The sequence below is a fragment of the Desmodus rotundus genome, chromosome X, assembly GCF_022682495.2.
Source record: "Desmodus rotundus isolate HL8 chromosome X, HLdesRot8A.1, whole genome shotgun sequence".
NCBI lineage: Eukaryota > Metazoa > Chordata > Mammalia > Chiroptera > Phyllostomidae > Desmodus > Desmodus rotundus.
The window spans coordinates 21,608,686-21,635,881 of NC_071400.1; the positions used below are offsets into that span (position 1 = coordinate 21,608,686).

The following is a 27,196-nucleotide window of genomic DNA, read 5'->3' on the forward strand; positions in this document are numbered from 1 at the left end:
ATTGAGGAGGAAAGAGGAATGGATGTTGCAAAGTCAGCCAGCAGCCCTGGAGCTTTTTATTGGCCTTGAAGCATGCTGGACATACTCTGTATCTGACACTGGGACCTTGCTTCATGACTAGTCATCTTTCCTCCCTTCTCTGGGAGCTCAGGCCTAATGCCATATAGGTGGGTATGAAAAGCTCAAGACACTCCCAGAGTGAGAGCAACCTGTGTTGCTTGCAAGTCCAGGCTCAGTTGCTTCCCTCACCCTAACAGTTGTAAGCCTTTCCTGAGGCACAAAGGAAACATAACTCCCAGCAGGCTGACAGGAGGGACTGGGCTTAAGGGTAGGGGAGGTCCCTTGAGACTCTCTTCTGTATGTTATAGGTGGCATCAATCAATTAAATATTTGTTGAGCTCTCACTATATACAGAACCATATGTTACGAGTTTTTGGTGATTCAAACAAACTAAAAAGCATAGTCCCTGCCCTCAAGGTACTGCATATTTTATTGTGGTTACCATATTGATTCATGGTCAATATAGGGTAGGTACAACTAAATGTTCAATTGCCTGCTTTCTCCAGATGCCGTTACCTGGCTGTCCAGCTGTCTCCTGCCATCCCTGTGTTTGCCGCCATGCTCTTCCTGTTCTCCATGGCTACATTGTTGAGGACCAGCTTCAGTGACCCTGGAGTAATCCCTCGAGCCCTACCAGATGAGGCAGCTTTTATAGAAATGGAGATAGGTGAGTTTTCTAACTAGCTGGCAACACACTGTGCAGGGGGTGGATTTAATTAGTAATAGAATGGATTTATAATACTGGTTGCAGATTAGCAATCACTTCTAGGCTTTTCTCTCTGAAACCCTGAAACTGAGATCATAACCATCCTGTGAATTTGCAAAGGCAGGTATAGCAAGGTTTGAAAGTCATATGCTTCCTTCTTCCCTGTGTTGGGTTGCATTTCAAGGTTTGCTGCACTGTTCCCAAGAGGATGGGATTTCTTTTAATCTTTGGGAGTCATCAACTCATTTGATTTTGCTTGATGAAAGCTATAAACCATCTCTTCATAAAAATATTCTTACGTGCATGCACATACATATAATTTTGGGTGTAATTTCAGGGATTCATAGAACTTTTAAAGCACATTTATGGGCCCTTGACAAAGAATTCTTGCTTTAGGAGAACATACAAGGTGAGAGGGGCCAGTTGTGGTGTCAGGAACAATTGAGGATTCTAGGAATGGTAGGAAGCAGTTATAGGTTCATTACAGAGTAGTCTGCAGCTCAGGGTAGGACCCTTTGGGACAGAGATAAAGTATTGTATTACCCAGGAGCCAGGGTGGCTTTGTGAATTGAAGCAGAACACCCCAAGGCTAGAGGAGGGGATGTCTTGGGAGCTCACACTCAGAAAGAAGGCTGTGATGCCCATACTAGCAGGGACTATGAGCCCACTAGACCCAACAGCAGTGCTTGCATAAATTGTTCTCAAGCCTGATATACCCAAGTAGCTTGAGTCAGTATCCAAGCCAGAAAGAGTAGAAGGGACCCAGGACTTACAAGACTAAATGCTACATGAGTTGATCACCAGTCTGTGGTTAGCCTTTAGTTTTTTTAAGGTATGTGTTTGTTTTTTGAATTTTAATATTTTATTTAATTAAAAACACAGACCTATTTGGGTTCTAATAGGTATTACATTTATGAATTATTTTGGAGGAAATCTACATTTTATAATATTGTCTACCTATCCAAGAAAATAGTATATCTTTCTGTATTTTCAGATTGAATTTTATACCCATTAATAAAGTCTTCATGATTTTCTTTGTCTAGTTTCTGTACTTCCTTTATTTATTTATTTTAATTCTATTTTATTGCTTATGCTATTACAGTGACCTGATTTTCCCCATATGCTCCCCCTCCACCTACTACCTCCCACTCTTTCAGGCAATCTCCACACCATTGTTCATGTCCATGGGTTGTGTATATAAGTTCTTTGGATACTCCATTTCCTATACTGTACTGTACATCCCCATGGCTATTCTGTAACTACCTATTTGTACTTAATCCCCTCACCTCTTCACTCATTCTCTGGGTGTGGATGGGAGTGGTGGGAAGAAAGCAGAGGTGTGTTGGTGCAGCTGGAGTTCTTGGAGACCCAGCACAGCTGAGGTAGTTAGGAGCAAGATTGGGAGGGAGAGTTGCGGGTGCTCTCTTTTCTCCACCTGGGTTATTCTTTCATCACACCCTTCCTTTTAACATATGGAGGAACTGAAGTTCAAGGCAGTGCCTTGACTTGTCTCTTGAATGTCACAGCAGTTTCCTTAGCAAGGTTAGCTCTGTTTTGCAGAATCACTGGGCCTGGGGTCCAGGCTTGAGCCATTCTTCATGTGACCTCTGCACATAGCATGCTTTTCTTATTTATTTATTTGTTTGTTTGTTTGTTTATTTAAAATTGTTGTTCAAGTACAGTTGTCTCCATTTTCCCCCTACCACTCCCCCTACCCCAGCCATCCCCACCTCCCACCCCTGATCCCACCTTCCTTGGTTTTGTCCACGTGTCCTTTATAGTTGTTCCTGAAAACCCTTCACCCCTTTCCCCCCACTATCCCCTTCCACCTCCCCTCTGGTTACTGTCAGTTTGTTCTTAATTTCAATGTCTTGGTTCTATTTTGCTCATTTGTTTGTTTTGTTGATTAGGTTCCACTTATAGGTGAGATCATATGGCATTTGTCTTTCACCACCTGGCTTATTTCACTTAGCATAATGCTCTCCAGTTCCATCCATGCTGTCGCAAAGGGTAGGAGCTCCTTCTTTCTTTCTGCTGTGTAGTATTCCACTGTGTAAATGTACCATAGTTTTTTTATCCATTCACTTACTGGTAGCATGCTTTTCTTGACAGAAGAGTGCAGTCTTGAGTTAATAGTCATACATATGTTTATTTTTACGCTAGCAAGTTTTTGTCAACTTCCATTCAGCATTCAGCATTATAACAGGTCCTTGAATAACATTGTTTTGTTCAACATAGTTTTGTTATAACATGGATGAGATGCCATAGGAACTTAACTCTTGCTTATATTAATTAGCCTATGGTAAAATTGGTTTCATTATATGTTGTTTCACTTAAAGTCCCCGAATCTATTGAAGATTGGTGATTCCCTTGCATCATAGCACTTCATAGGGAGGGTGAACCATGAACTCTATCTTACAGGTGCCTTCATGTAAAGTACACACAAAGGAATATTAAGGTGGTATGCTGGTACTCATATCCTCTAATGAATAGCCATCCTCATCCTTTTAAGACCTGTGACACACTTATTGTTTGATTTCACAGCATCCACTCCACTCCGCAAAAAAGGGAAAAAAGTTCCATATGGGAGATATTTTTAAAATCAAAATGAATTGAAAAATATTCTGTTTTTAGAATTATCCTGCACAGCGAGGGTGCAATGAAACAGGCACTCTCATGTGCTGCAGATAGGCATGCGTGCAACTTGGTACAATCTGTTGGGAAGCAGTTTGGCAATAGTAATATGGGCTTTAAGGGTTCGAAACCTTTGACCCAGTAATTCCACTTCTCTCAGGATATAGCTAAAGGAAATAAACAGAGATTTACACAAATTAATGTAGAAGGATTTTTAGTGCAACATTTTCCTCTTTTCGTTTTTTCTTTTTAATATGGGCCTAGCTATTTTAATGCCAGCAATTTCTTGTTACTGCTCAGACTTCAACATGCTTTTTTCTTCTGTATGTTTTAGAAGTTAATTTTAACACATGAGTATATTCTTGAGGAAAGAAGGAGGGGATTGGGACTGGGGTGATGATCAAGGAGATATAGCTTTATTTGTAATATTTTCAGTTTTTGCGTGCAGTATAATTGAAATAGGAAAAAAACCAGAGGCAACTTAAATGCCAAGAAGTGTGGAATGGTTACATAAATAATAATACATGCATAAAATGGAATGTCATATTGCCAGTAATAACGTATTCAGAAAAAATTAACAATCATGGAAAAAATGTTTACTGTATAATCTTAAGTGAAAAATACAGGGTACAACACTGCATTTATAACATGATCTCAAACATAATTTACTTAACTGACCGCCTATTGTGACATTGAAGTTATTTTCAGTTTTTTATTATTAAAAGGAACTCTGTGACAAATGTCCTTGGGTCAGCATCCTTTGTATATCACACTGTAATTTTGATAGGTACGTAGAAGTAGAATTTCTGGGTCAAAAAATAAACACGTTAAAAAATTTGGTAGCCACTGCTGCATTGCTTACCGGTAATGTATAAAAATACCTCCTCCCCATTTTTTGCCAACACTGAATATTTTTATTCTTCTTAACATTTGTTAATACAGTTGGTAGAAATGGTATCTTTGTGTTAATTTTTATTTCTTTCATTATGAGTGAAGTTAGCTTTTTTTATTTCATGTTTTTTAGCCTTTTCATTTCTTCTTTTATGAATGTTTTTCTTTGTAATTGGCCAAAACCTTTAAGAAATGCTTTTTCACATGCACAAAAAAGAATGGTATGGCACTCAGTGGAACTTGTGGGGGACACTCTGATGTTGAGAGTCTAGTCTGGAAATGATAATCTGGAGGAGACAGTGGGCCTAAGGAACCTTTGATTACTCCCATTGCTTTTGGAGAAATGGTGAGACTTTTGGGTTCAAACAATGGCTAGCTGTCATGTTAACTGTCTTAACTGATCTACAGAAGCTACCAACGGTGCAGTGCCCCAGGGCCAGCGACCACCCCCTCGTATCAAGAACTTCCAGATAAACAACCAGATTGTAAAGCTGAAATACTGTTATACATGCAAGATCTTTCGGCCTCCCCGGGCATCCCATTGCAGCATCTGTGACAACTGTGTGGGTGAGTAAAACCACTAGAGCATTGTCTGGGGGAAAGGCTGAGTCGAAGAGGAAGGTCGAAGTAATTTTTTCTTGGAAAAATCAGTAGGGATAGATAGGGAACATAGAATTAGATAGGAAACAAGCTTCTGAACAACTGTAAATCAACTGTACTTCTATAGGTCAAATTGGAATTTAAATATCTTCCACTGTAAATTAAAACAAAACAAAACAAACCTTTTTGGTAAATGGGAAAATAAATGGCCTGATTTTCAAATCTAGATTTTTCCTTTACTGGATCTGTTTCAAATGGAACCAACCTTACGTAGTGGGAGGAGAACCCTAGTCCACTGGAGGGCAGCATTGGGGTAGGAAGGACCTTGTAAGAAGTAGTGTTCCCAACAAGGAAGTTGCTAGCATTTATTGAGTTCCTACTGTACATTAGGCACTGAGTGATGTGCTTTCCCTTTCTCTTATTTAAGACTTTTAAGAACCCCATGAGATAAGTATTATCCCCATTTTACAGATAAGGAAATAGATGAAGCACCTCTTTGTGGGCTCATAATTAGTAAGAGATGAAGATGGAACACGTATGATTTCAAAACCCTCATTTCTTCTTTCTTTGCTGCTGCTGCAAGGTTGGCGGGTATATGTGTGTGCATAATGAATATATCTGTGCCTTTATCTGCATTTGTGTGGCTTAACTTTAATCACTGCCTACTGTGTGCTGAGCCCTGGGAAAGATCAGAAACAGTCAGTAACTATGTGTATCAATAGGCATACATGTACAATTCCTTATATTATCCATAGACATACTTCCAGCATTCTTTATGTCATGGATCAGACCTGTGTACATTGCTTTCCTCTTATTAGTCAGTTCTTTAGACAAAGGCTGAAAGGACATATTTTATATGGCAAAAAGCTACATGTAGATAGCATTTTTATAAATTGAAACCTATTTAAAATGAGACAGAAAAGTTGACATTTCAAGAAGATCTGATGTGAGGGTTTTCATAAAGAATTTCATCTCATTAATATTCTTAAATATAAAGAACATATACAAATTGAGGTTTAAAAAAAAAGAAACTAACATTTCAGTAGAAATATGGAGTTTATAAAACAGAAAATATAATTAGCTAGTTAACATCAAAAAAATTTGTTCTGGCTGGTGTGGATCAGTGGATTGGGTGCTGGCCTGCAAACTGAAAGGTTGCTGGTTCAACTCCTGGTTGGGGCACATGCCTGGGTTGTGAGCCAGATCCCAGCTGGGGGTGTGCAAGAGGCAATTGAGCTACATTTCTCTCCCTCTCTTTCTCCTTCCTTTTCCCTCTCTCTAAAAATAAATAAATAAAATCTAAAAAAATTATTTAAAAAATGTATCCTTACTAAATATCAAAATAAAAATTAAAACAAGATCTTTTTAAATCTAGAAAATAAGCAAGGAAAACCTGATAATACTTAGTGCTACATTGTTAAGAGTGTAAATTGGAACAAATGTTTTAGAAAGCAACCTAATAAGATTTACAAAAGCCTTAAAACATGTATACCCTTTGATGTGAGTGGTTATCTTTCCAGAAATTCCTAAGAAAATAATCAGGAATGTGGTAAAAATTTAGGTATGGAAATATTTACCTCGGTATTATTATAATAATGAATAATTGTCCACCAGTAGATAAATGGTCAAATAAATTGTGGGACGTTTATACAGTGGGCTTTCATGGGAAAACCTTATACCAAAAAGTGAAATGAAATAAAAGATAGGGTACATGTATAGTGTGATCTCAGTTACACATTTAAAAAATATAAATATATATAAAGAGGTATTCAAGGAAACACTTTAGAATTCTTTTATTTTGTTATCTATAGATTGTGGAATTATGAATGACATTATTTTCTTCATTTAAATTTTTTTCAAGTTTTCTACAATGAGCACATATTGCTTATATCATTAGAAAAAAGTGTGATTTCTTATATGTGGAATCTAAAGAACAAAATAAATTAACAAGAAAACAGAAAGAGACTCATAGATACAGAGAACAGACTGTCAGAAGGGAGGGGGTTCAGGGGGCTGGGTTAAAAAAGGTGAAGAGATTAAATGAAAGAAAAAAGAAAATCATAGACACATATAACAGGAGGGAGATGGGGTAGGGGGAGATAGAAGAAGGTAAAGGGGGATAAATAGTGATGGAAGGAGGTCTCACTTGGAGTGGTAAAAACACAATGCAATATATAGGTGATGTATTATAGAATTGTACACCTGAAACCTATATAATTTTATTAACCAATGTCACCCCAATAAATTCAATAAAAATTTAAAAAAAAAAAGTGTGATTTAAAATACAATAAAATTATATCCATATAAATCTGTATTTCCAATGTTTTTATATGGCAAGTTTGCTTAGAGTAAGGCTTGAACATCTCATTCTTTTCTACAGTTTCCTTCACTTTTCTGAAAAGATATATTGTAGCCCTTTAACTGGGAGATGTTATCATTCTTACTGCCTTATTTTTTTTGACAGTACACTGTTCATTCGTCTTTAAAAATTATATACAGGGTCCGGCAGAAGTAATGCCTGCTTGAGTGTATTTGATAGGATAATAATATGTGTGTAATAATTTATAGTTTTAGTTTGAACATTTCACCTAAAATGGTGTGCTTGAGTGTGACATTGTTATGTTACAGAATTGCATGCTTATGATTTTGTAATAAAAGAGTTTGTAATAAAAATGGGTGTTATTTGTGCCAGATCATGTATTTTATTCTTTGTGCCTTTTTGGTTCATTAAAATAATACATTTTCAATGTAGAAAATATGGGGAGTACAGAAAGGATAAATAAAACTTAAACTCAAGTTCACTCTCCATTTTGCTGTATTTCCTTCCATTCTCACTCTTATTTGCAAAATTAGATCACACATGATAGAGTTTTTATTGCTGGCTTTGTTACTCAACATTGTATCTTGACCATGTTTTTATATCTTTAATACATGTTTTTAAAATATTTTAGTTTAGTGACTAAACTAAAATAATCTATCATATGGCTATAGTCTAGTTTATTTAGACAGTTTCCTTTCATTAGATATTATTCATAATTCTATTTTATTCATTATTTTAATAGTGTAATCAAAATTAATTTTATTTATTATTTATTTATTTTATTTTTAAATTTTTATTCAGTTACAATTGTCTGCATTTTCTCAATATATTTTATTGATTATGCTATTACAGTTGTCCCATTTTCCTCCCTTTATTCCCCTCTGCCCTGCACCCCTCCCTTAGTTCATGTCTATGGGGCATACATATAAGTTCTTTGGCTTTTACATTTCCCATACTATTCTTAACCTCCCCCTGTCTATTTTGTACCTACTATTTATGCTTCTTATTCCTTGTACTGTTTCCCTCATCGTCCCCCTCCCCGCTGATAATCCTCCATGTGATCTCCATTTCTGTGACTCTGTTCCTGTTCTAGTTGTTTGCTTAGTTTTTGTTTTTGTTTTTTTAGGTTCAGTTGTTGATAGTTGTGAGCTTGTTGTAATTTCACTGTTTATAGTTTTTGTTCTTTTATTTCTTAAGTAAGTCCTTTAACATTTCCTGTAATAAAAGCTTGGTAATGATGAATTCCTTTAACTTGACCTTACCTGGGAAGCACTTTATCTGCCCTTCCATTCCAAATGATAGCTTTTCTGGATAGATTCATCTTGGATGTAGGTCCTTGCCTTTCATGACTTTGAATACTTTCCGTCCCCTTCTTGTCTGTAAGGTTTCTTTTGAGAATCAGCTGATAGTCTTATGGGAACTCCTTTGTACCTAACTCTCTCCATTCTTTGGCTGCTTTTAAAGTTCTCTTCTTATCTTTAATCTTGGGTAATGTAATTATGATGTGCCTTGGTGTGTGTTTCTTTGGGCCCATCTTCTTTGGGACTCTGAGCTTCCTGGACTTCCTGGAAGTCTATTTCCTTTGCCAGATTAGAGAAGTTCTCCTTCATTATGTTTTCAAATAAGTTTTCCATTTCTTGCTCTTCCTCTTGTCCTTCTGGCACCCCTATGATTCAGATGTTGGAATGTTTAAAGTTGTCCTGGAGGTTCCTAAGCCTCTCCTCATTTTTTTGAATTTTTGTTTCTTCATTCTGTTCCAATTGAATATTCATTTCTTCCTTCTTCTTCAAATCATTGATTTGAGTCCTGGTTTCCTTCCCTTCACTGTTAGTTCCCTGTATATTTTTCTTCATTTCACTTTTCATAGCCTTCATTTTTTCCTCCATTTTGAGACCATACTCAACCATTTCTGTGAGCATCCTGATAACCAGTGTTTTGAACTCTGCATCTGATAGGTTGACTATCTCTTCATCGCTTAGTTCTATTTTTGGATCTTTGATCTGTTCTTTCATTAGGGCCATTTTTTTTTTCTCTTCGAGAAGCTGTTATATTGTAAGGGTCAGAACCTTAGGTTTAGCAAGAGTGGGGCAACCCATATCACTGCTTTGTGGTGCTGTATGTGGGGGAGGGGAATGAGAGGGAACAATGCCACTTACTTAGCTCTCCACTGGCTTTCAGTCACTTTCCCTGCTGCCCACAAACAAATTGGGCCCTTCTGGTGCTGATTCCCGGTAAGTGGGTTTGGGTGCATTGTAGGACCCTGTGGGTCTCTCCAACAAACTGTCCTGTGAGGTTGGGAGTTTCTCCTGCTGCTACAACACCCTAAGTTTTTACCTCCAGAGGCTTTATTTCCCTGAGATGGAACCCTAGGTTGCCCGGTCTGTCTCACTCCCCAGTTGTTCTTCCTGGCTATCTGCACACGAATATGGGACTGCCCGGTCCACCAGCCACTGCCTTGCCTGACCAGTCCTCCAGCTGCTGCCTTGACACGCTGTCCTCTCTGTCCTGCTGCCCATCTCTGCCCGTCCTACTGGTCTGAATGAATGTTTCTTCTTTAATTCCTTGGTTGTCAGACTTCCATACAGTTCTATTTTCTGGCAGTTCTGGTTATTTTTTGTTTTTAAATTTGTTGTTTTCCTTCATTTGGTTGTGCAAGAAGGGGAAGTATATCTACCTATGCCTCCATCTTGGCTGAAGTCTCAAAATTATTTAATTTACAGATGTAGTGAAATTAGAACCTTCATACATTTCTGTTGGGAGTGTAAAATGGTTCAGCCACTGTGGAAAAGTTCCACAGTTCCTCAAAAAGTTAAGCATAGAATTATCATATGACCCAACAATTCCACTCTTGGGTATATACCTATATTAGCCTACTTGGGCTGCCATAACAAAATACACAAACTACATGGCTTAAATAACAGAAATTAATTTTCTCACAGTTCTGGAGTTTAAAAGTCCAAGGGCAAGGTATTGGCAGGATTGATTTCTGGTGAGACCTCCCTCTTAGGCTTACAGGCAGCCACCTTCTTGCTGTGTCCTCAAAAGTCCTTTTTTTTCTGTGCTTGTGCACTCCTGGTATCTTATCCTTTTCTTTTAAAGATATCAGTCTAATAGGATTATGGCCCCACCTTTATGTTCTCATTTAACCTTAGTCACCTCCTTAGAAGCCCTATCTCCAACTATAGTCACATTGGAAGTTAGGGTTTCAATGTATGAATTTGGGTGTGTGTGTGCACAATTCTGTCCATAACAATACCAAAGAGAATGAAAACAGAGACTCAAACATTTTTGTATGTCAGTATTCACAGCAGCATTGCTCACAATAGCCAAAAGATGGAAACAACCCAAGTGTCCATCAACAGATGAATAGATAAACAAAATGGGATATATCCATACAATGGAATATTATTCAGCCATACGGAGGAATGAAGTGCTGATATGTGCTACAACATGAATAAACCTTGAGTGAAAACATAATGCTTAATGAAAGAAGCCACATACAAAATAAGTATTCCACTTATTTGAAATACCTAGAGTAGGAAAATTCATAAAGATAGAAAGAAGATTAGAGATTACCAGGGCTTGGGGAAAGGGGAAGATGGAGAATTACTGTTTAATGGGTACAGAGTTTCTCTTTGGGGGGGGTGATGAAAATTTTTGGAAGTAGTTAGTGGTGATGGTTGCACATTGTGAATGTAATTAATGCCACTTAATTGTACACTTAAAAATAATTTTTAAAAGGCCCTGGCTGGTGTGGCTCAATAGATTGAGTGCTGGCCTGCGAACCAAAAGGTCTCTGGTTGATTCCCAGCCAGGGCACATGCCCGGGTTGTGGGCCAGGTCCCCAGTAGGGGATGCGTGAGAGGCAACCACACATTGATGTTTCTCACCTTCTCTTTCTTCCTCCTTCCCTCTCTAAAAATAAATAAAATCTTAGAAAAATGATTAAAATGGAAAATTCTATATTATATATATTTTACCACAATAAAATTTTAATTAAAAATATTTAACTTAAAAAAATATTGAACTTGAATTTCTGTGCATATCTCTATTTCCTTATGAGAAATTACTGAAAATTGACTTATTGTGCTAAAGGGGTGTGAACATTGTTAAGAGTCTTGATTTCTGCTAAATTGCTTTCCAGAAAGTTTCTCTCAATTTATACTCCCACCAACAGTGTATCAGAGTGTCCATTGTACCTTATTCTACCTAGCACTGGATATTATTTTTATGTTCTTATTTTTACACTGAATTATTATTGAATCTGAAAACATTGAAACATATTTATTTATTTAAAATTTTTAATGATTGATTTTAGAGTAAAGGAGAGGGGGAAGGGAGAAAGAGAGAAAGAGGGAGAGAGATCTGTTACTCCATTTATTTATGTAATTGGTTGATTCTTGTATGTACCCTGACTGAAGATTGAACCCACAATCTTGGCATATTGGGACAATGTTCTAACCAACTGAGCTACCCGGCATGACTAAATATATATTTATATGGCATTTATTAACTATCTGTTTTTGCCCTATGACTATTTTTCAAGGAGTATTTGTACTTTATTATTGATTTGTAAGAACTTTTCATATACTAAGATACAAATTTTACATACATTCCTGTTTTTTCTCTTTAATTTTCTTTATAGTATTTTTAACATATGTAAAATATTTTTTACAGTTTATGGAGTTAAATGTATTTTTCTTTGTCATCTGTGTTTTTTTTTCTCTGTTACTTTTATGTTCAGAAAGTACTTCTCCATATGTGGGAATAATGTTCATCTATTCTTTATGGTTATTTTATGGTTTTACTTTGTTTTTTTACCTTTAACTCTCTAATTTATCTGGAATTAATTTTTATAAATACAGTCATACCTCAGTACTCATCAGCTTCAGAACTCACCAAACCATGCACTTGTCACATTTTGATGAGAAAAAAATGTTTTGGCACTTGGCACTTGTTCGGGACTCATCACACTTGCTAAAACTTGTATGAGTAATGACGCCACCCTGCAAGAAAAAAAATGCTTTATTGTTCGGTATGCCTCGGTTTCTGCCTTCATCAAGAGTTCTGGAATGAATTAATGATGAGTGCTGAGGTACCACTGTAATGTGAGGGGAAAAAATCTAACCTTATTTTCCACCAAATAGCCAATTGTCTGAGTAGTTTATGGAAAAACAGTTCATTCTACCACTGAATTTGTAATGCTGCCTTTATTAGAAAGTAAAATATTATATATTCTGGAGTCTGTTTCTGGGCACTTTCTATTCCATTAAGCTATGCCACATCATTTCAAGTATTGTAGTATTATAGTTTTTTGCTAACTGGAGGTTAAGAAAAACCACACTACTAACTTTTCAAAATTTCCTTGGCTATTTTCATCTAGTTATTCTTCCTGAACTTAGTAGGCCCACCTACTAAGGTTTTTCTTTGGGGAAAAAATTCTGCTGTTAACTGATAGTGAGACAGATCACTTAACCCCTCAGTTCCTTAGTTTTCTCATTGGTAAAATGCAGAAAATATATCTTCTTTTGCTCAACTTCCAGGATGATTGTGGGGATCAAATGAGATGGCTATGAAAACATTGTGAAAAATGGAAACCAAGTGTTTTTTACAATTAAAATAGGCAATGATCCTGGGGTCTTTGAATTAGTTATTCAAATGTGAATGGTGGTGTGTACTGTGTTTTGGAGGCATCGGCACTAGATTCTCTCTTTTCTTCCCTACAGAGCGCTTCGACCACCACTGCCCCTGGGTGGGGAATTGTGTTGGAAAGAGGAACTACCGCTACTTCTACCTCTTCATCCTTTCTCTCTCCCTCCTCACCATCTATGTCTTTGCCTTCAACATCGTCTATGTGGCTCTCAGTGAGTATGCAGGGCAGTGGCTATTGTTGGAGGGGGGGTGGGGTGGGAGAAAACTTGAAGACAGCATAGGGGAGTGGTTGGGTTTCCTGGCATGCCTGTACCATTGCAAAGGTGCCTTAGGACCAGTTAGAAATGAACACTACCGTCTGTTCACATCAGTCAGTATTTACTGAGTAATGCTGGCTTCTCACTGGCCCTCTGCTGGGGAACAGGACCATAATAACTGGTCTATACCCAGAGTTCTCAGCATTTTTGAGGTGATCCCAAAGGTAGGGGATGTATTTCAGCTGTCTGCATCCTTTCTTCTTCTGCCTTGTAAAACCTGCCCTGTGCTAGGTGGTAGAAGGTTGTACCAAAGAAATGCCTTTTAGTAGTTTATGGTTTACTTTGGGAGATACAAAATATACACCCACATGTGTGCATGGGCGCACACACATAAACACACAAAAATTAGCAGATAACAAATAAGGGCAGCTGGGGTGTGGAATAAAAAGAGTGGTCTTGATCAATACAGCTTCCTGGGAAGAGATGAGGTCTCAGCTGGATTTCGAACAAGGGAGGACATGGATCAGTGAGGAGAGAGGATTTTTCTCGGATATTTCTGATTTATTTCATCTATGAATGAATATTGCCCTCCATGCCCATAGTTTCAGGCTAAGGAAAAGGGAGGGGAGCCAGATGTTTGGTTTCTGCCCAACTTTCTAGACCAGTGTCGGGTCCTGCATGGGAGGTGTGAACTCTTTAGTCAAGAGACTACCTGCTTGGTAATGTGAGTCCCTAGTCTGAATGAGGGCTTATCTCTTGCCAGCTTGTAACAAGGGATAGGGAGTAAAGGAAGTGAGTAAAGAGTAGGATAAGTGTGCGTTTTTTTAAAACTAAAGTCACTAATTTTTTTCTCTACTCCTCCTCCCAATTTCATAGAATCTTTGAAAATTGGCTTTCTGGAGACGTTGAAAGAAACTCCTGGAACATATCCTCCCCTGGCAGTATGTCCCTGTAAATCCCTCTTAACCTACTTTCCAGCATGCTTTCTCTCTGCAGTTCTCCCATCATCTCATTTTTCAGATGTCAGAGAGTGCCAAAGTCTAAAGTTTAAAAAAATGTAGTCTTAGTGGTAGCAACCAGAATGGAAGATGGCCAGGACTTAAAGGGTGGTCCTTTCTTTACCCCCTTCTCTACTGCCTCCCTTCCAATTCCTTCTGATCCCATGCTCAGCCCTGCCTCACCTAAGGGGCTGTCTTTGCCTCAATATACCTCTTATGTAACTTGCTGGAAGTCTACCTTCATGTTACAGCTAAGGCTTATTTTGTACAGCAGTTGTATTTCTGAAAAGGAGATTCAGATGGGATTTCTATGAATCACATCCTGTTTTTCCCACTAAGTTTTCATTTATAAAGTTTATTTTTTGATGCATTTTCCATTGACAGTGACAGTCATCATTGTTTAGCTTTGGCCCTGTCCTAAACATCCCCTTCAAAAAGCTAATGATGAAAAAACAGATAAACACTTAAATACACTAGAGATGCTAGAGAGTTACTCATAGTGAGTAGACAGAAGTCCTTTACCTGTCATAAGGGATGTACTCAGTGTGTGTAGAACTCATTATTTATAGGCCCTGGCTGGTGTAGCTCAGTGGATTGAGTGCCAGCCTGAGAACCAAAGGGTTGCTGGTCTGATTCCCAGTCAGGGCACATGCCTGGGTTGCAGGCCAGGTCCCCAGAAGGGGGCGTGCGAGAGGCATCCATCTATTGATGTTTCTCTCCCTCTCTCCCTCCCTTCCCCTCTCTCTAAAAATTAAATAAATAAAATATTTTAAAAAAAGAATTCACCTGTTATGCATGGATACTTGGTCACTTGTAATGTATGTTCTGAGAGGAAATGGTATGACTGATGCCATGAGAAGGGCTGAAGCATTGAGTCTGCTTGTGTGGCTTCTTCAACATTCCTTAACATCACCTCACTGTTCTAGAAGTACTCATTTGCTTCTTCACACTCTGGTCCGTCGTGGGACTGACTGGATTTCACACTTTCCTTGTGGCTCTCAACCAGACAACCAATGAAGACGTGAGTCAACTTTCCCATCTCCTCATCACATATTCTTCTTTTCCCCAAAGCCTAGTCTCTTGTTGCCTGCTAGAGAACTGAGTCTTCAGGGACTAGGAGGTGAAGGCAGGCAGAAACCTGGTGTGGGAGATTGTTAAATCTGATGTGTGGAAGAGAAAGTAGACTGCTTTGTTTGGAGCTGAATGCCTGTAGAGCATTAGGAAGAAGAGGTTGAATGGTTGGGAGGAGGGGGTACAAAGTCTTCAGCTATTCATAGATCTTTAAAGGCCAGTTGATGTCCCTGGATTTGGAATGGACAAGAACAGGTACACTGAATAAATCCTTGCTTTTTAAAAGTTACCAATTAATCCATGTTCATTGCAGAAAACCAGAAAATACAGATAAGCAAAAAATAGCAAATAAGTCCCTGTAACGTTACCTCCTATACATCACCATTGTTAATGGTATGATTTATAGTCTTCTAGACTTGTTCCATGTTTGTTTATGTGGATATATATATATATTTTGTATTTTTATTTTTTTTACTTTATTTTTATTGTTTACACTATTACAGATATCCTCATTCCCCCCTTCCCTTGCTCAGCTCCACCCAGCCCTTGCCCCACCCCCTTTCCTTTAGCCACCATCACACTATTGTGTGTGTCCATGGGTCATGCATATATGTTCTTTGTCCAATCCTTTCACTTTCTTTCATCCACTCCCCTCTCCCCTCTGACAGTTGCCTATCTGTTCCATGTATCCATGACTCTCTTTCCATTTTATTCATCGGTATATTTTTAAATGAAAATGAATTATCTGCTTTTTTTTTCACTCTATTGTGGACATTTTCGCATGGCTCTGTATTTCTTTTTTTAGATTGTGGTAAGATACTCATTATATAAAATGTACCATCGTAACCATTTTTAAGTGTATAATTCAGTGGCATTAAGTGCATTCATGATGTTGCACAACCATTATCTATCTCCAGAACTTTTTCATCTTCCCATGCTGCATGTATTTCTTCAACATAATTTTAATGCAAGGCTTGCCTTTTATCTTGCAGATCAAAGGCTCATGGACAGGGAAGAATCGTGTCCAGAATCCCTACAGCCATGGCAACATTGTGAAGAACTGCTGTGAAGTGCTATGTGGCCCCTTGCCTCCCAGGTACTCAGGGGACTAGAAGGTCCTGGAACTCTTGGGACAAGCAGCTCAACTTGATCCTTTTACCTAGTGTGATGCCTTCTTCTGATGTGACCTCCTGGTGTCAAATAGGTCTTCCCAGGGATTGTCCCTTTGCACCATATCTACATGGACCGTACATAGACCACAGGCTAGTTGTTTTGAAGGGATGACCTTTCATTTTTATTTCATTTGCTCCTCCCCCCGGTTAATGTAGTGTTCTCTGACTCAGTAGTAGTCTAATGTAGTGTTCCCTGTCTGTGGAAGATAGGAGGCATGTGCTATGATCAGGCTAGGTTGCCAAAGGGCAGGTTTATGTTTTCCAGTATGCACAGTAATGTTCTGTGGGTGGGCAGCTGGAGGGGTGAATGTGAAGTCTTTTATTAACTATCCTATCTCCTTCAGTGTGCTGGATCGAAGGGGTATTTTGCCACTAGAGGAAAGTGGAAGCCGACCTCCTAGTACTCAAGAGACCAGTAGCAGCCTCTTGCCACAGAGTCCAGTAAGTGTTGCTGACTTGAAGACATTAAGGCTAAGCTGGTGATGGAGGGTGCAGGCTAAATTTACACCTTAAAAGAGATATAATTAGGCAATTTTGTGTCTAATCACTCCAGCTTCCCTGTCTCTGCTTCTGCTCTGACATTGCCTCAGATCTTTGTGCCCTTGAGATAGAATAGAACCTAGTAATTTCACTGACATTCTGTGCCAGTCACTGTGCTAGATGTGGGATATGCCAGTGAACAAGGCAAACCATGTCCCTACTCTCAAGGAACTCATTCTAGTGTGGACAAGAGAGCAGAAGAACAGGCTGTTGCTCCATGTTGTGGAAAGTGCCTTGATGAGGGAAGCATAAAATGTTATAAGAGCAAAGATGGGGGTTGGGAGTGGGCTGGAGATAGTGTATAGCATAGATACCTTGGTAGGAGTGGGCTTCCTCACTGGAATATGCAGATGTTGTGGGAATCTCCCAGCTGTCCTGCTCAAGATGTACTTAATAAAGTATGTTCGTAAAAGTTTATTATTTGAACCTTTTTTAAATAATAACTTTATTGAAAAATAATCCACATACCATAAATTCCCTATTTAAACTGTATGATTCACTGGTTTGTAGTATATTTATAGTTATACAGTCATGCCAAAAATTAATTTTAAAAACATTTCATTAACCCCTCAAAAAACCCTGTACCCATTAGCAGTTACTCTCTTTTTCCCCCTAGTTCTCCTAGTCCCATCTCTGGGCAACTACTAATCTACTTATTTTTTTGCTATAGATTTGCCTCTTCTGTAAATTTTGTAAAAATGGAATCATATAACATGTGGTCCTTTATGACTGGTTTCTTTCATTTAGCATAATATTTTCAAGGTTCGTCCATGTTGTAGCATTTAGCAGTACTTCATTATTTTATATAGTTGAATAATATTTTTATTGAATTTAGTGGGATGACTTTGGTTAATAAAATCATACGGGTTTCAACTGTACAAATCAATGAAACACCATCTTCATACTGCATCATGAGCTCATGACCCAAAGTCAAGTCTCTTTCTATCTCCATTTATCCCGCCTTTGCCCACTTCTACCTCTCTGGCTGAATAATATTTCATCATATGAATAGACCACATTGTATCTATCCATTCATCAATCAGCAGACATTTGAGTTGTTTCCACTTTTTGGTTGTTATGAATAATGCTGCTATGACCATTCATGTGCAAGTTTTTGCATGGCAATATATGTTTTCATTTTGTTTAGCTATACATGTGGGAGTGAAATTACTGGGCCATATGATGACTCTGTTTAACCTTTTGAGGGACTGTTAGACTGTCTTTCCAGAGTGGCTGCACCATTTTACATCTCCATCAGTAGTGTACTAGGGTTCTAATTTCAGGAACAACTCTAAAGGATACACAGGCAAAACCAAGGGGGTGTGGAATCAAGGAAGGGAGATGGGGATGGCTGGGGTGGGGGGAGTGTTGGGAGGAAAATGCAGACAATTTTACTTGAACAATAAAATTTTAAAAAAGAAAGTTAATTTCTCCATATCCTCAGTATCACTTATTTTCTGACATGTAGCCATCCCAGTGGGTGTGAAGTAGTATGTCATAGTGGTTTTAATTTGCATTTCCCTGCTGACTAATGGTGTTGAGTATCTTTTCATGAGCATATTGGTCATTTATATATCCTCTTTAGAGAAGTGTCTATTCAGATCCTTTGTCCATTTGGGTTGCTTCGGTTTTTTATATTATTATTGAGTGCCAGACTGTGATGCAAAGGGTCGTGGGTTTGATTCCCAGTCAGGGCACATGCCCGGGTTGTGGGCCAGGTCCCCAGTGATGGTGCATGTGAGGCAACCACACATTGATGTTTTTCTCCCTCTTTTTCTGCTTCCCTTCCTCTCTCTCTAAAGATAAATAAATAAAATCTTTAAAAAAATGTTTACATTTCTGGGGTGGGATGGAAGGGTGGGGAGAAAATGCAGACAACTGTAATTGAACAGCAATAAAAAATGTTTAATAAAAAATAATAATTAAAAAAAGGTTTACATTTTGATGTGCAATTTATCTTTTTTGCTGTTATTGCTGTGCTTTTGGGGTCAGATCTAAGAGACAATTGCCTAATCCAAGGTCTTGAATATTTATGCCTTTGTTTTTTTCTAAAAGTTTTATAGTTTTAGTTCTTTCATTTAGGTCTTCTATCCATTTTGAGTTAATTTTTATATATGATGTGAGAAAGGGGATCCAAATTCTTTTTTTTTTTTTTTTTTTTTTTTTTTTTTTGCATATGGCTATCCAGTTGTCTCAGCACCATTTGTTGAAAAGACTATTTTTTCTCCATTGAATTGTCAAGGCACCTTTGTCAAAAATCAATTGACCGTAAATGTGAGTTTGTTTCTGGACTCTTAATCCTACTCCATTGATCAATATGTCTATTCCTACACCAGTACCAAACTGTCTTTGTTACTATAGTGTTGTGGTAAGTTTTGAAATTAAGAATTGTGAGTTCTCCAACCTTATTCTTTATTTATTCAGCCCTGGCCAGTGCGGCACTCAGTGGATTGAGTGCCGACCTGCGAATCAAAGAGTCACCGGTTTGCTTCCCAGTCAAGGCACACGACTGGGTTACGGGCCAGGTCCCTAGTAGGGGGCGCGTGAGAGGCAACCATAAGTTGATGTTTCTCTCCCTTTCTTCCCTCCCTTTCCCTCTCTCTAAAAATAAATAAATAAAATATTAAAAAAATAAAAAATAAAAAATGGGCAAAGGACCTGAATAGACACTTTCCCAAAGAAGACATACAGATGGCCCATAGACATATGAAAAAAATGCTCAGTGTGACTAATTATTAGAGAAATGTAGATTAAAACCATAATGAGATATCACCTTACCCCTTCCAGAATGGCTACCATCAATAAATCAACAAACAAGTTCTGGCAAGGATGTGGAGAAAAGGGAACCCCTCTGCATTGTTAGAGGGAATGCAGACTGGTGCATCCATTGTGGAAAACAGTATAGAGTTTTCTCAGAAAATTAAAAATGGAACTGGCTTTTGACCCAGTGATCCTACTTCTGGGAATATATCCTAAGAAACCCAAAACACTCATTCAAAAGAATATATGCACACCTATGTTCATTGCAGCATTATTTGCAATAGCCAAGATGTGGTAACAACCCAAATGACCATTAGTAGATGAGTGGATAAAAAAGCAATGGCACATTTGCACAATGGAATACTACTTGCTCATAAACAATAAGGAACTCTTATATTTTCCAACAGCATGAATGGACCTGGAGATTATTAAGCTAAGTGAAATAAGCCAGTCAGAGAAAGACAAGTAGCATATGATCTTGCTTTTATGTGGAAGCTAATGAACAAAATAAACTGATGAACAAAATAGAAACAGAGGCATGGATACATGGAACAGACTGACAGCTGTCCGAAGGCAGAGAAGTTGGAGAATTGGGTAAAAGAAGGTGAAGGGATTAAGCCAAAACTATATATATATAGTTTTTAATTTATATATAATTATAAATATATATATTTATATATATAAATACATATATATAAATATATATATAAAAATATATATATATATATAGTCTGCCAAGTATCCATCCATATAATATGAAAAATAGAGACATTTATTGAAGAAGATACAAGAAACATTATACATATGACAATTAGGACAATTAGTACAATGATGCCTCAGTCCCCTTCAAAGTAGGCACCTTGGGACCTCACACAATTCTCCCAATCACTATCAGCTGCCCTGTTGTATTTTTCTGAGTCTCATCAATGGTCTGAAACCTCTTCCCTCTGAAAGGTGATTTTAGTTTTGAGAAAAGCCAAAGTCACAGGGCACCAAATCTGGGCTGTAGGAGGGCTGAATCGCCTGGGTGATTTGATGTTTTGCCAAAACACTTTGTATGAGTATGATGCATTGTTGTGATGAAGCTGCCAATCGCCAGTTGCCCATGGCTGTGGCCTTCTGAATCATCCAAATAGTTTCTATGGAGGAATGTTCAAGCTTAACGCAAAATTTGATGCAGATTCATTACTGTACTCAATCAGTCATTGTGAATATGATGACCACTCAGTATACATACTCACTCAACGGCATCTACTGCCCCCACTGACTAGTACAGTGAAGTCATCACTGTTCATGCATGCACATTCCAGTCCAGTCTCCTTGGCTGCCAGGGTACATCAATGTTGTACAAACCATTCTCGTTATATCAATAGTGGCTGAACTTTGTGTGTGTGTGTATAAACATATAGACACAGAAAACAATGTGGTGACACAGACAACGGTGTGGTGATACCAGAGCAAAAGCAGGGTTGTAGTAGGTGGAGGTGGGCAAAAGGGGGGAAAATAAGGATGGAAAGAGACTTTGCTTGGGGTGATGGGTGCACAATGCAGTGTGTACATGATGTTTGATTGAGTTGTACACTTACAACCTGTATGGTTTTGCAAACCAACGTCATCTCAATGCATTCAATACAGAAATAAATAAATAAAAAATCTTTCTTTTAAGTGAATGCTTTTTGTAAGGTAGATAATTGTTCTCTACTGTGTTTTTCCTACATTTTCAATTTTCTTTTTTGAATTACAGCAAACCCACTTTTGTACATTATTATATTCATTTTGAATATCATGTTTCTGTTAAGTCTGGTCTTAAATCATAACAATTTAGGTTAGTGATTCTCAGTTGAATATGGAGAAGGGTGATATTTTAGAATCACTCTGGGGGCATTTTGAAACCACATATATCATTTGAAAATTTTGCCACCCTACCCTCTTTGATTTAGAATCACTGTTCTAGAGAACCGAGCATTAGGGCAGAAACAAGACTGAGAGCCACTGGGTCGGGCCTTGTTAGGCAAGTATGGTACATTATAACATTCTGTTGTGAAGGAGAAGTGCTTGTGTAGTTATCTGTGGTCGTTATAATTATGAATAACAATGGAAGCATTTCTCCACAACAGTTAAGAACTCAAATAAACATCAGTTGCTCTCTGCTGAGAAGACAACAATATTCTGGTCTTGGTTCTGAGTTTGGTGTTAGTGGTTGCATACCTATAACATCAGTGTGGTTGATGGGTTCAGGGGAAGAGCTCTGTGTCTACTGATTATCTCTATTTGAATTTTGAGGATAAGCTTTATATTGAATTTGATGTCTTTTCCTTCTCAGGCCCTAACAGAACATCTGAGCTCAAATGAGATGCTGGAGGACACCAGCACACCTGAAGAGATGCCACCCCCGGAACCCCCAGAGCCACCACAAGAGGTGGCTAAAGCTGAGAAGTAGCCTGTCTATGGAACAGACTTTTGTTTGTGTTTAATTAGGGCTGTGAGAGATTTAAAGGGAGAAGATAAACCTGAGACAGAGAACAAGTAAGGTGTTTTTCTTTGGTCTTTATCATCCAATGGCACACTGGCATTTTCTTGCTGCAATTTTTTTTTTTTTTATTATGAGCTCAAGGCAGTCACAGAAGATGTCAGTGACCTCTGGTAACTGGACAAATGGGTCTCTTGGGCCCTGACACTGGTTTTCCACAGCCTCAGCCACGGAATCTCCTTGAACTCCCTTTTCTTCCCTCCAGATCTTGGCTCTCCTGCTTAGGGTGGTTGGTCCAATTATGGGGTTAAAGGTTCTTGAGACTGGCTCAGTCCTCTCCAGCTGCTGCATGACATAAGTCGAGAGGTGGTCACAGAGAACTCTGGCAAGGGAATCCTAACTGGATTCTTGGGATCTTCAGAATTGAAGAGGATGGCGAGTGGGGCTGGAGGATTCTCCCAGCTACAAAGTGCCACCATTGCCAACAAATCCTTTCAGAAGTGGATCAGGTAGCTTCCACTTGTATTTATTCATGTAGTTTCTTCTTTCTCCCCTGTCCACTCTCTAACTCCCAAGCCCCACTCTTCCCCAGTTAGATATATGTAAGTATTTGCAGTATAGATAACAATTTACATTTCTTGTAGACTACCCAGAAACTTTTTAATACCTGTACCATTTTCAATAAGAATTTATGAGTTGCCAACAGCATCACCCCTTGCACTCTGTCTCATCTCTCCTTTCTCACTAGCCCCTTTTCATTTTTTAATTCTGACTCTTGCTCCCATTAAGAGCAAGAATGGCAGTAACAAAAGCCTGCACTTTGGCAGTTCCTTTCCTCAGAGGAATTCCGAGTGCTCATTTAAACACTACCCATCCCCCCTAGATTCCCTGTGTAAGGCCTGGAGAGGCCCTGAATGCACAAAAGGGGAAACCAAGGCACAGAAAGGCTCTCCTCTCCTCTCCTCTGGTCTCCTCTCCCTCTGTCCACTCAAAAAAGAAAACAAAAAGGCAACTAGTACTTCCATTAGGCCTTGGCTGAGTGAGAAGGGAAAGCCCAGCACTGTTGCCCTTCTGGGTAACCCACTCCAAGGCCTTGGCCCACCTCGGGCTTGATAACCACACCGGGGGCTTCTGCCAAGCTTCACTCTTCCAGCACTTCCACCTGCAGAGTCCCAGAGCCACTTCATCCTGGGGGTGCTCCATGAACCCCCAGTCAGCTCTGCTCAGGACCTGCTCTATTTCAGGGAAGAAGATTTATGTATTATATGTGGCTATATTTCCTAGAGCACCTGTGTTTTTCTCTTTCTAAGTCAGGGTCCTGTCTGGATGACTTATGGGGAGGGAGAAGTGTAAATCAGAACTTTTAATCTATTTGAAGTTGATTAAACTGTGTCTAATGTAAACTGCCTGCCTCCTCCTTCCCCCTTATATTTCAAGTATCATCATGGGGGTGTGTATCTTTGTGTGGTAGGGTGGGGTTGGGGTGGGGGCTGAAGGGGTTGCTAGTTACTACCTATACTTTCATTTTTCCGGAGGACCCTTCGGTTGGACCGATAGCTCCCAAACTCTCCATTGATTGCTGTTACATTCTGGGCCAAAGCTTACCTTATACTGGACTATAAAGAAAGGGCTTTCAAGGCAATATACAGTGTTAGCAAGATGGGGAGTGTCGGGGATATATTAACTTAAGAGAACAAGTTGTTTATTGAGATACTGTGTTTATACAGATGGATGCTGTTAATTGTGGACGTTTTGGTTATTAAAGCAGGCTTATCAGGACCTCCCCTGGGAAATACTTTGTTAGTGATCTTTTACAAGTGACGGTATACATTTCATTTTAAATGGTCTGTAATCAAGACTCCTTACACATTCCTATCTAACTCTTTCCAGTTAATCAGAATTAATGAAATTTGGCTCCTTCCAGATTTTTCTCTTTGTTTTTCTATTTTCCTTATAGCAGAATTTGAGTTTAGCAATTGAGAGAGATATAGAGACAGAGACGGAGACAGAAACAGGCTGACTCTGACTCGGATTCCTCTCTTCTCTGCCTCTACTTTACCAGAAATTCTCTTTCTGGCTCTTTCAGTTTGTCCTTGTAGTTACATTTTAGTTAGTTCAAAATAAGGCCAAGCCTGGAGAGTTTGGAAGCTATTAGATTTTTTCAGTTAACCTGTCACTGAGATGATTCTCTTTTCAGTCATTTCTCAGCCCATCCTGTGTCAGCCTATCTCCTCTCCTGGATTAGGACAGATTTCTCTACTCCCTTAATTTACCTCAACCACTCTTCTGCTGACCCTTCAGTCAGAGGAGCTTTCTCTTTCTAAGGTGAAGGTCAATATGGAAATCTCATATCTTTAGTACGAAATATTTTTTTAGGTTTCTGCTTTATACTCCCTGCCCTCTTTCTTTACCTGTATAAATTTTCTATATTTAAGACCTTGGCCTGAAGATCTATTCCATTCATACCATGCACCCTCCTGGACTGTCCTTCATCTGAGTTCTGATTAGAAGGGAGATTGGAGAATTGGTCCTTTCAATGGCATGCATTCTCTCCACCTCTTTCCATACTTCCCCAGACAAGGATGGTTGGCACAGGTTTCAAACCTTGGGGGGTTGGTGGGTTTGGCTATTTATGGCTATTTCTTCATGTCCATTTGGCTTTGGGGCCCTCCTTGCCCTAACAGACAGCATCCACTCCCCCTTTGATTTTTTTCCCCAGTGGCAAGTGGTGGGTTCTAATTCTATAGCAGCTAAATTCCATTCTTCCTGCCCTAACCTTCCTGCCATTACCCCTAAATCCCCTTTCCTACTGACCAAATTGCTTTACCTTGCTGGAGAAAGAAAAAGTATTTTGTTTTTAAATCTATTTTCTAACTTAAATGCAATTTAATATGTAAATCTCTGCACTTATGTGTGAGCCTACAAATATGTATGTGTGGTGGGTTTTTCGCTCTCTGGTATTTCCTAATAAAGAAATCTTTCTTTTGGGGGGGGACCAATTAATGAAGGAGACTTGAATGGTTTTAGAAATACAGGGATGTCTGCTTCTTTGTGCTTCTGCCTCATTTCTTTACTTGTGCCTAGCATGAGTGACTGGCCCTGTCCTCCACCTTTTGACCCCTTACTTTGAGAGGGCCCTCAGCCTAGTGGGACAGAGAGAAGGTCCTATCCTATATCTGGTACCCTTCTGGGAACACTTGGATTGGCTCAAGGGGTAACCTAGCAACCTAGCCCCAATCCCTCTCCCTAAGGCCCGACCCTGTTAGTCCTTTTCTTCCAGCTCAGTTGATTTTATACTCCTGAGGCTGGGGCCAGGTGAGGGAAAATCATCAAGGGATCACAGTAAGTGGTGTTTAAAAATGATAATTTGTTCCCATGCTTTGGTGCTATTAAAGAAGAGCAATGTTTCTAATCATTCAAAAAGCACTTGTGTCAGTTTTGAGAATACATTCTAGGAATTGCTTGTTCTTCTTTTTTAAAGATTTTATTTATTTATTTTTAGAGAGAGGAGGAGGAAGGGAGAAAGAGAGGGAGAGAAACATTGATGTGTGAGAGATACACTGATTGGCTGCCTCTCACACACCCCCAACCAGGGACCCAGTCTGCAACCCAGGCATGGTGCCCTGACCGGGAATTGAACCAGCGACCCTTCGGTTCGCCGGCCGGCACTCAATCCACTGAGCCACACCAGTCAGGTCTGCTTGTTGTTCTTAAGTGATAGATTTTACCAATAGTATCAAATGGTAAAACTGTGAATATCATTAGTTTTAAAAGATGCAAGCTCATCTCACAAAAAAAGGAGTAATTGTACATTTCAGGTTTTGAATAAACATGAAAGAGGAATGGGAACTGGAAATATGTACCTGTAAACTTTTGAATGGCATATAGGACATCATTGTAAGTGGAAAAAACTAGGGTAATTAACTGGGCCTAATTATTACACACGTAAACACAAAATATATTTTTACAATTTTAATTATACACTGAATTTCCAGGAATGCAACCATTGTGTAAATTGAGGGCAGATGGTACTTTATTTTGTTCAGAACTTTACCAAGAGTTGTGACTTTTGAATATCATGTCACCAATAGCAATGCCATTCATGAGTTTTTAAGTTGCCAATACAACATAATACCTGTATTAATCTTCCTTTGTAGCAGTTGAATTCACAGTGAATCTACATATATAAGTGGAAACATCTGACTGCTTTCTTCTATCTTTAAGTATAGTCTTGCTCAAGCATTTACATATTGAAATACATATTATTTTATTATAAACCACTTTCCATTTATTTCTCTTTTATATTATCATTAGTGTATTATATTGTTTTCTGGAAATTAAATGTGTATGCAGGTTACATTAACTATGAATTTCCTTTTAGGGTGGCAAAGCGTGCATTACAAAATATTGCATATACCCAGGAAGTGTTGGGGCTGATAGAGTTGAGAACCATTGGACTAGATTATGTCAAATATTCTTTTGTACTTCTAAATATTTGGAAAACTTATAAAATAAACAAACCTCTTCCTCTATTCACACCTTTAATGTGTTTTTAAAAAGTAACACACTCCTATTATTGAAAATTGGGAAAATAATAAGATCTTTAAAAATCACCCATAAACTCATTACTAAGGTATAATCACTGTTAATGTTTTGGTATATTTCTTTCCTGTCTTTTTTGGTGCATGTATATTTTTAAACATGCATATTTTATAACTGGAATTTAACTATGGATATAGTTTTATAATCTGGCTTCTTTACTTAGCATTTTTCATATCATTAGAAATTATTTGAAAATATTTCTTAATGATTCCATAATATGTGTGTAACCCTTCCCCTATTGTAAGACATTTAGAAGTTTCCAATTTCTTATTATATTTTTACTGAAAACTGGTTTTATTTTAAAATTAAGTGCATAGCATTCATCTAATTGCATTGGTGTAGGCTTCTTACCATTTGCAATTAATGTCATAACAGATACAGTTTGGTTTGCAGTCTGTATTTGAGTAGTGTTTAGTTAGTGGACTTTGGTAAAGCCCTTTATACATATCATTAATCTCTTTAC

The 27,196-nt window shown here is 38.4% G+C and overlaps 1 protein-coding gene across 2 annotated transcripts in view; it reads left to right on the forward strand.

Moving 5' to 3' along the window:
• The window catches only part of ZDHHC9 (zinc finger DHHC-type palmitoyltransferase 9), a 35,978-nt gene extending 12,068 nt beyond the window's left edge, over nt 1-23,910 (forward strand). For both annotated transcript variants that reach the window (XM_053917214.1, XM_053917215.1), the window contains 8 exons: nt 567-727; nt 4,700-4,858; nt 12,938-13,075; nt 13,997-14,043; nt 15,035-15,139; nt 16,182-16,285; nt 16,706-16,802; nt 21,985-23,910. In XM_053917214.1, the coding sequence (XP_053773189.1) occupies nt 567-727; nt 4,700-4,858; nt 12,938-13,075; nt 13,997-14,043; nt 15,035-15,139; nt 16,182-16,285; nt 16,706-16,802; nt 21,985-22,101 (928 nt within the window). In that variant the 3' untranslated portion in view covers nt 22,102-23,910. The remainder of the gene's footprint in view (nt 1-566; nt 728-4,699; nt 4,859-12,937; nt 13,076-13,996; nt 14,044-15,034; nt 15,140-16,181; nt 16,286-16,705; nt 16,803-21,984) is intronic.
• The last annotated feature ends 3,286 nt before the right edge of the window (nt 23,911-27,196 follow it).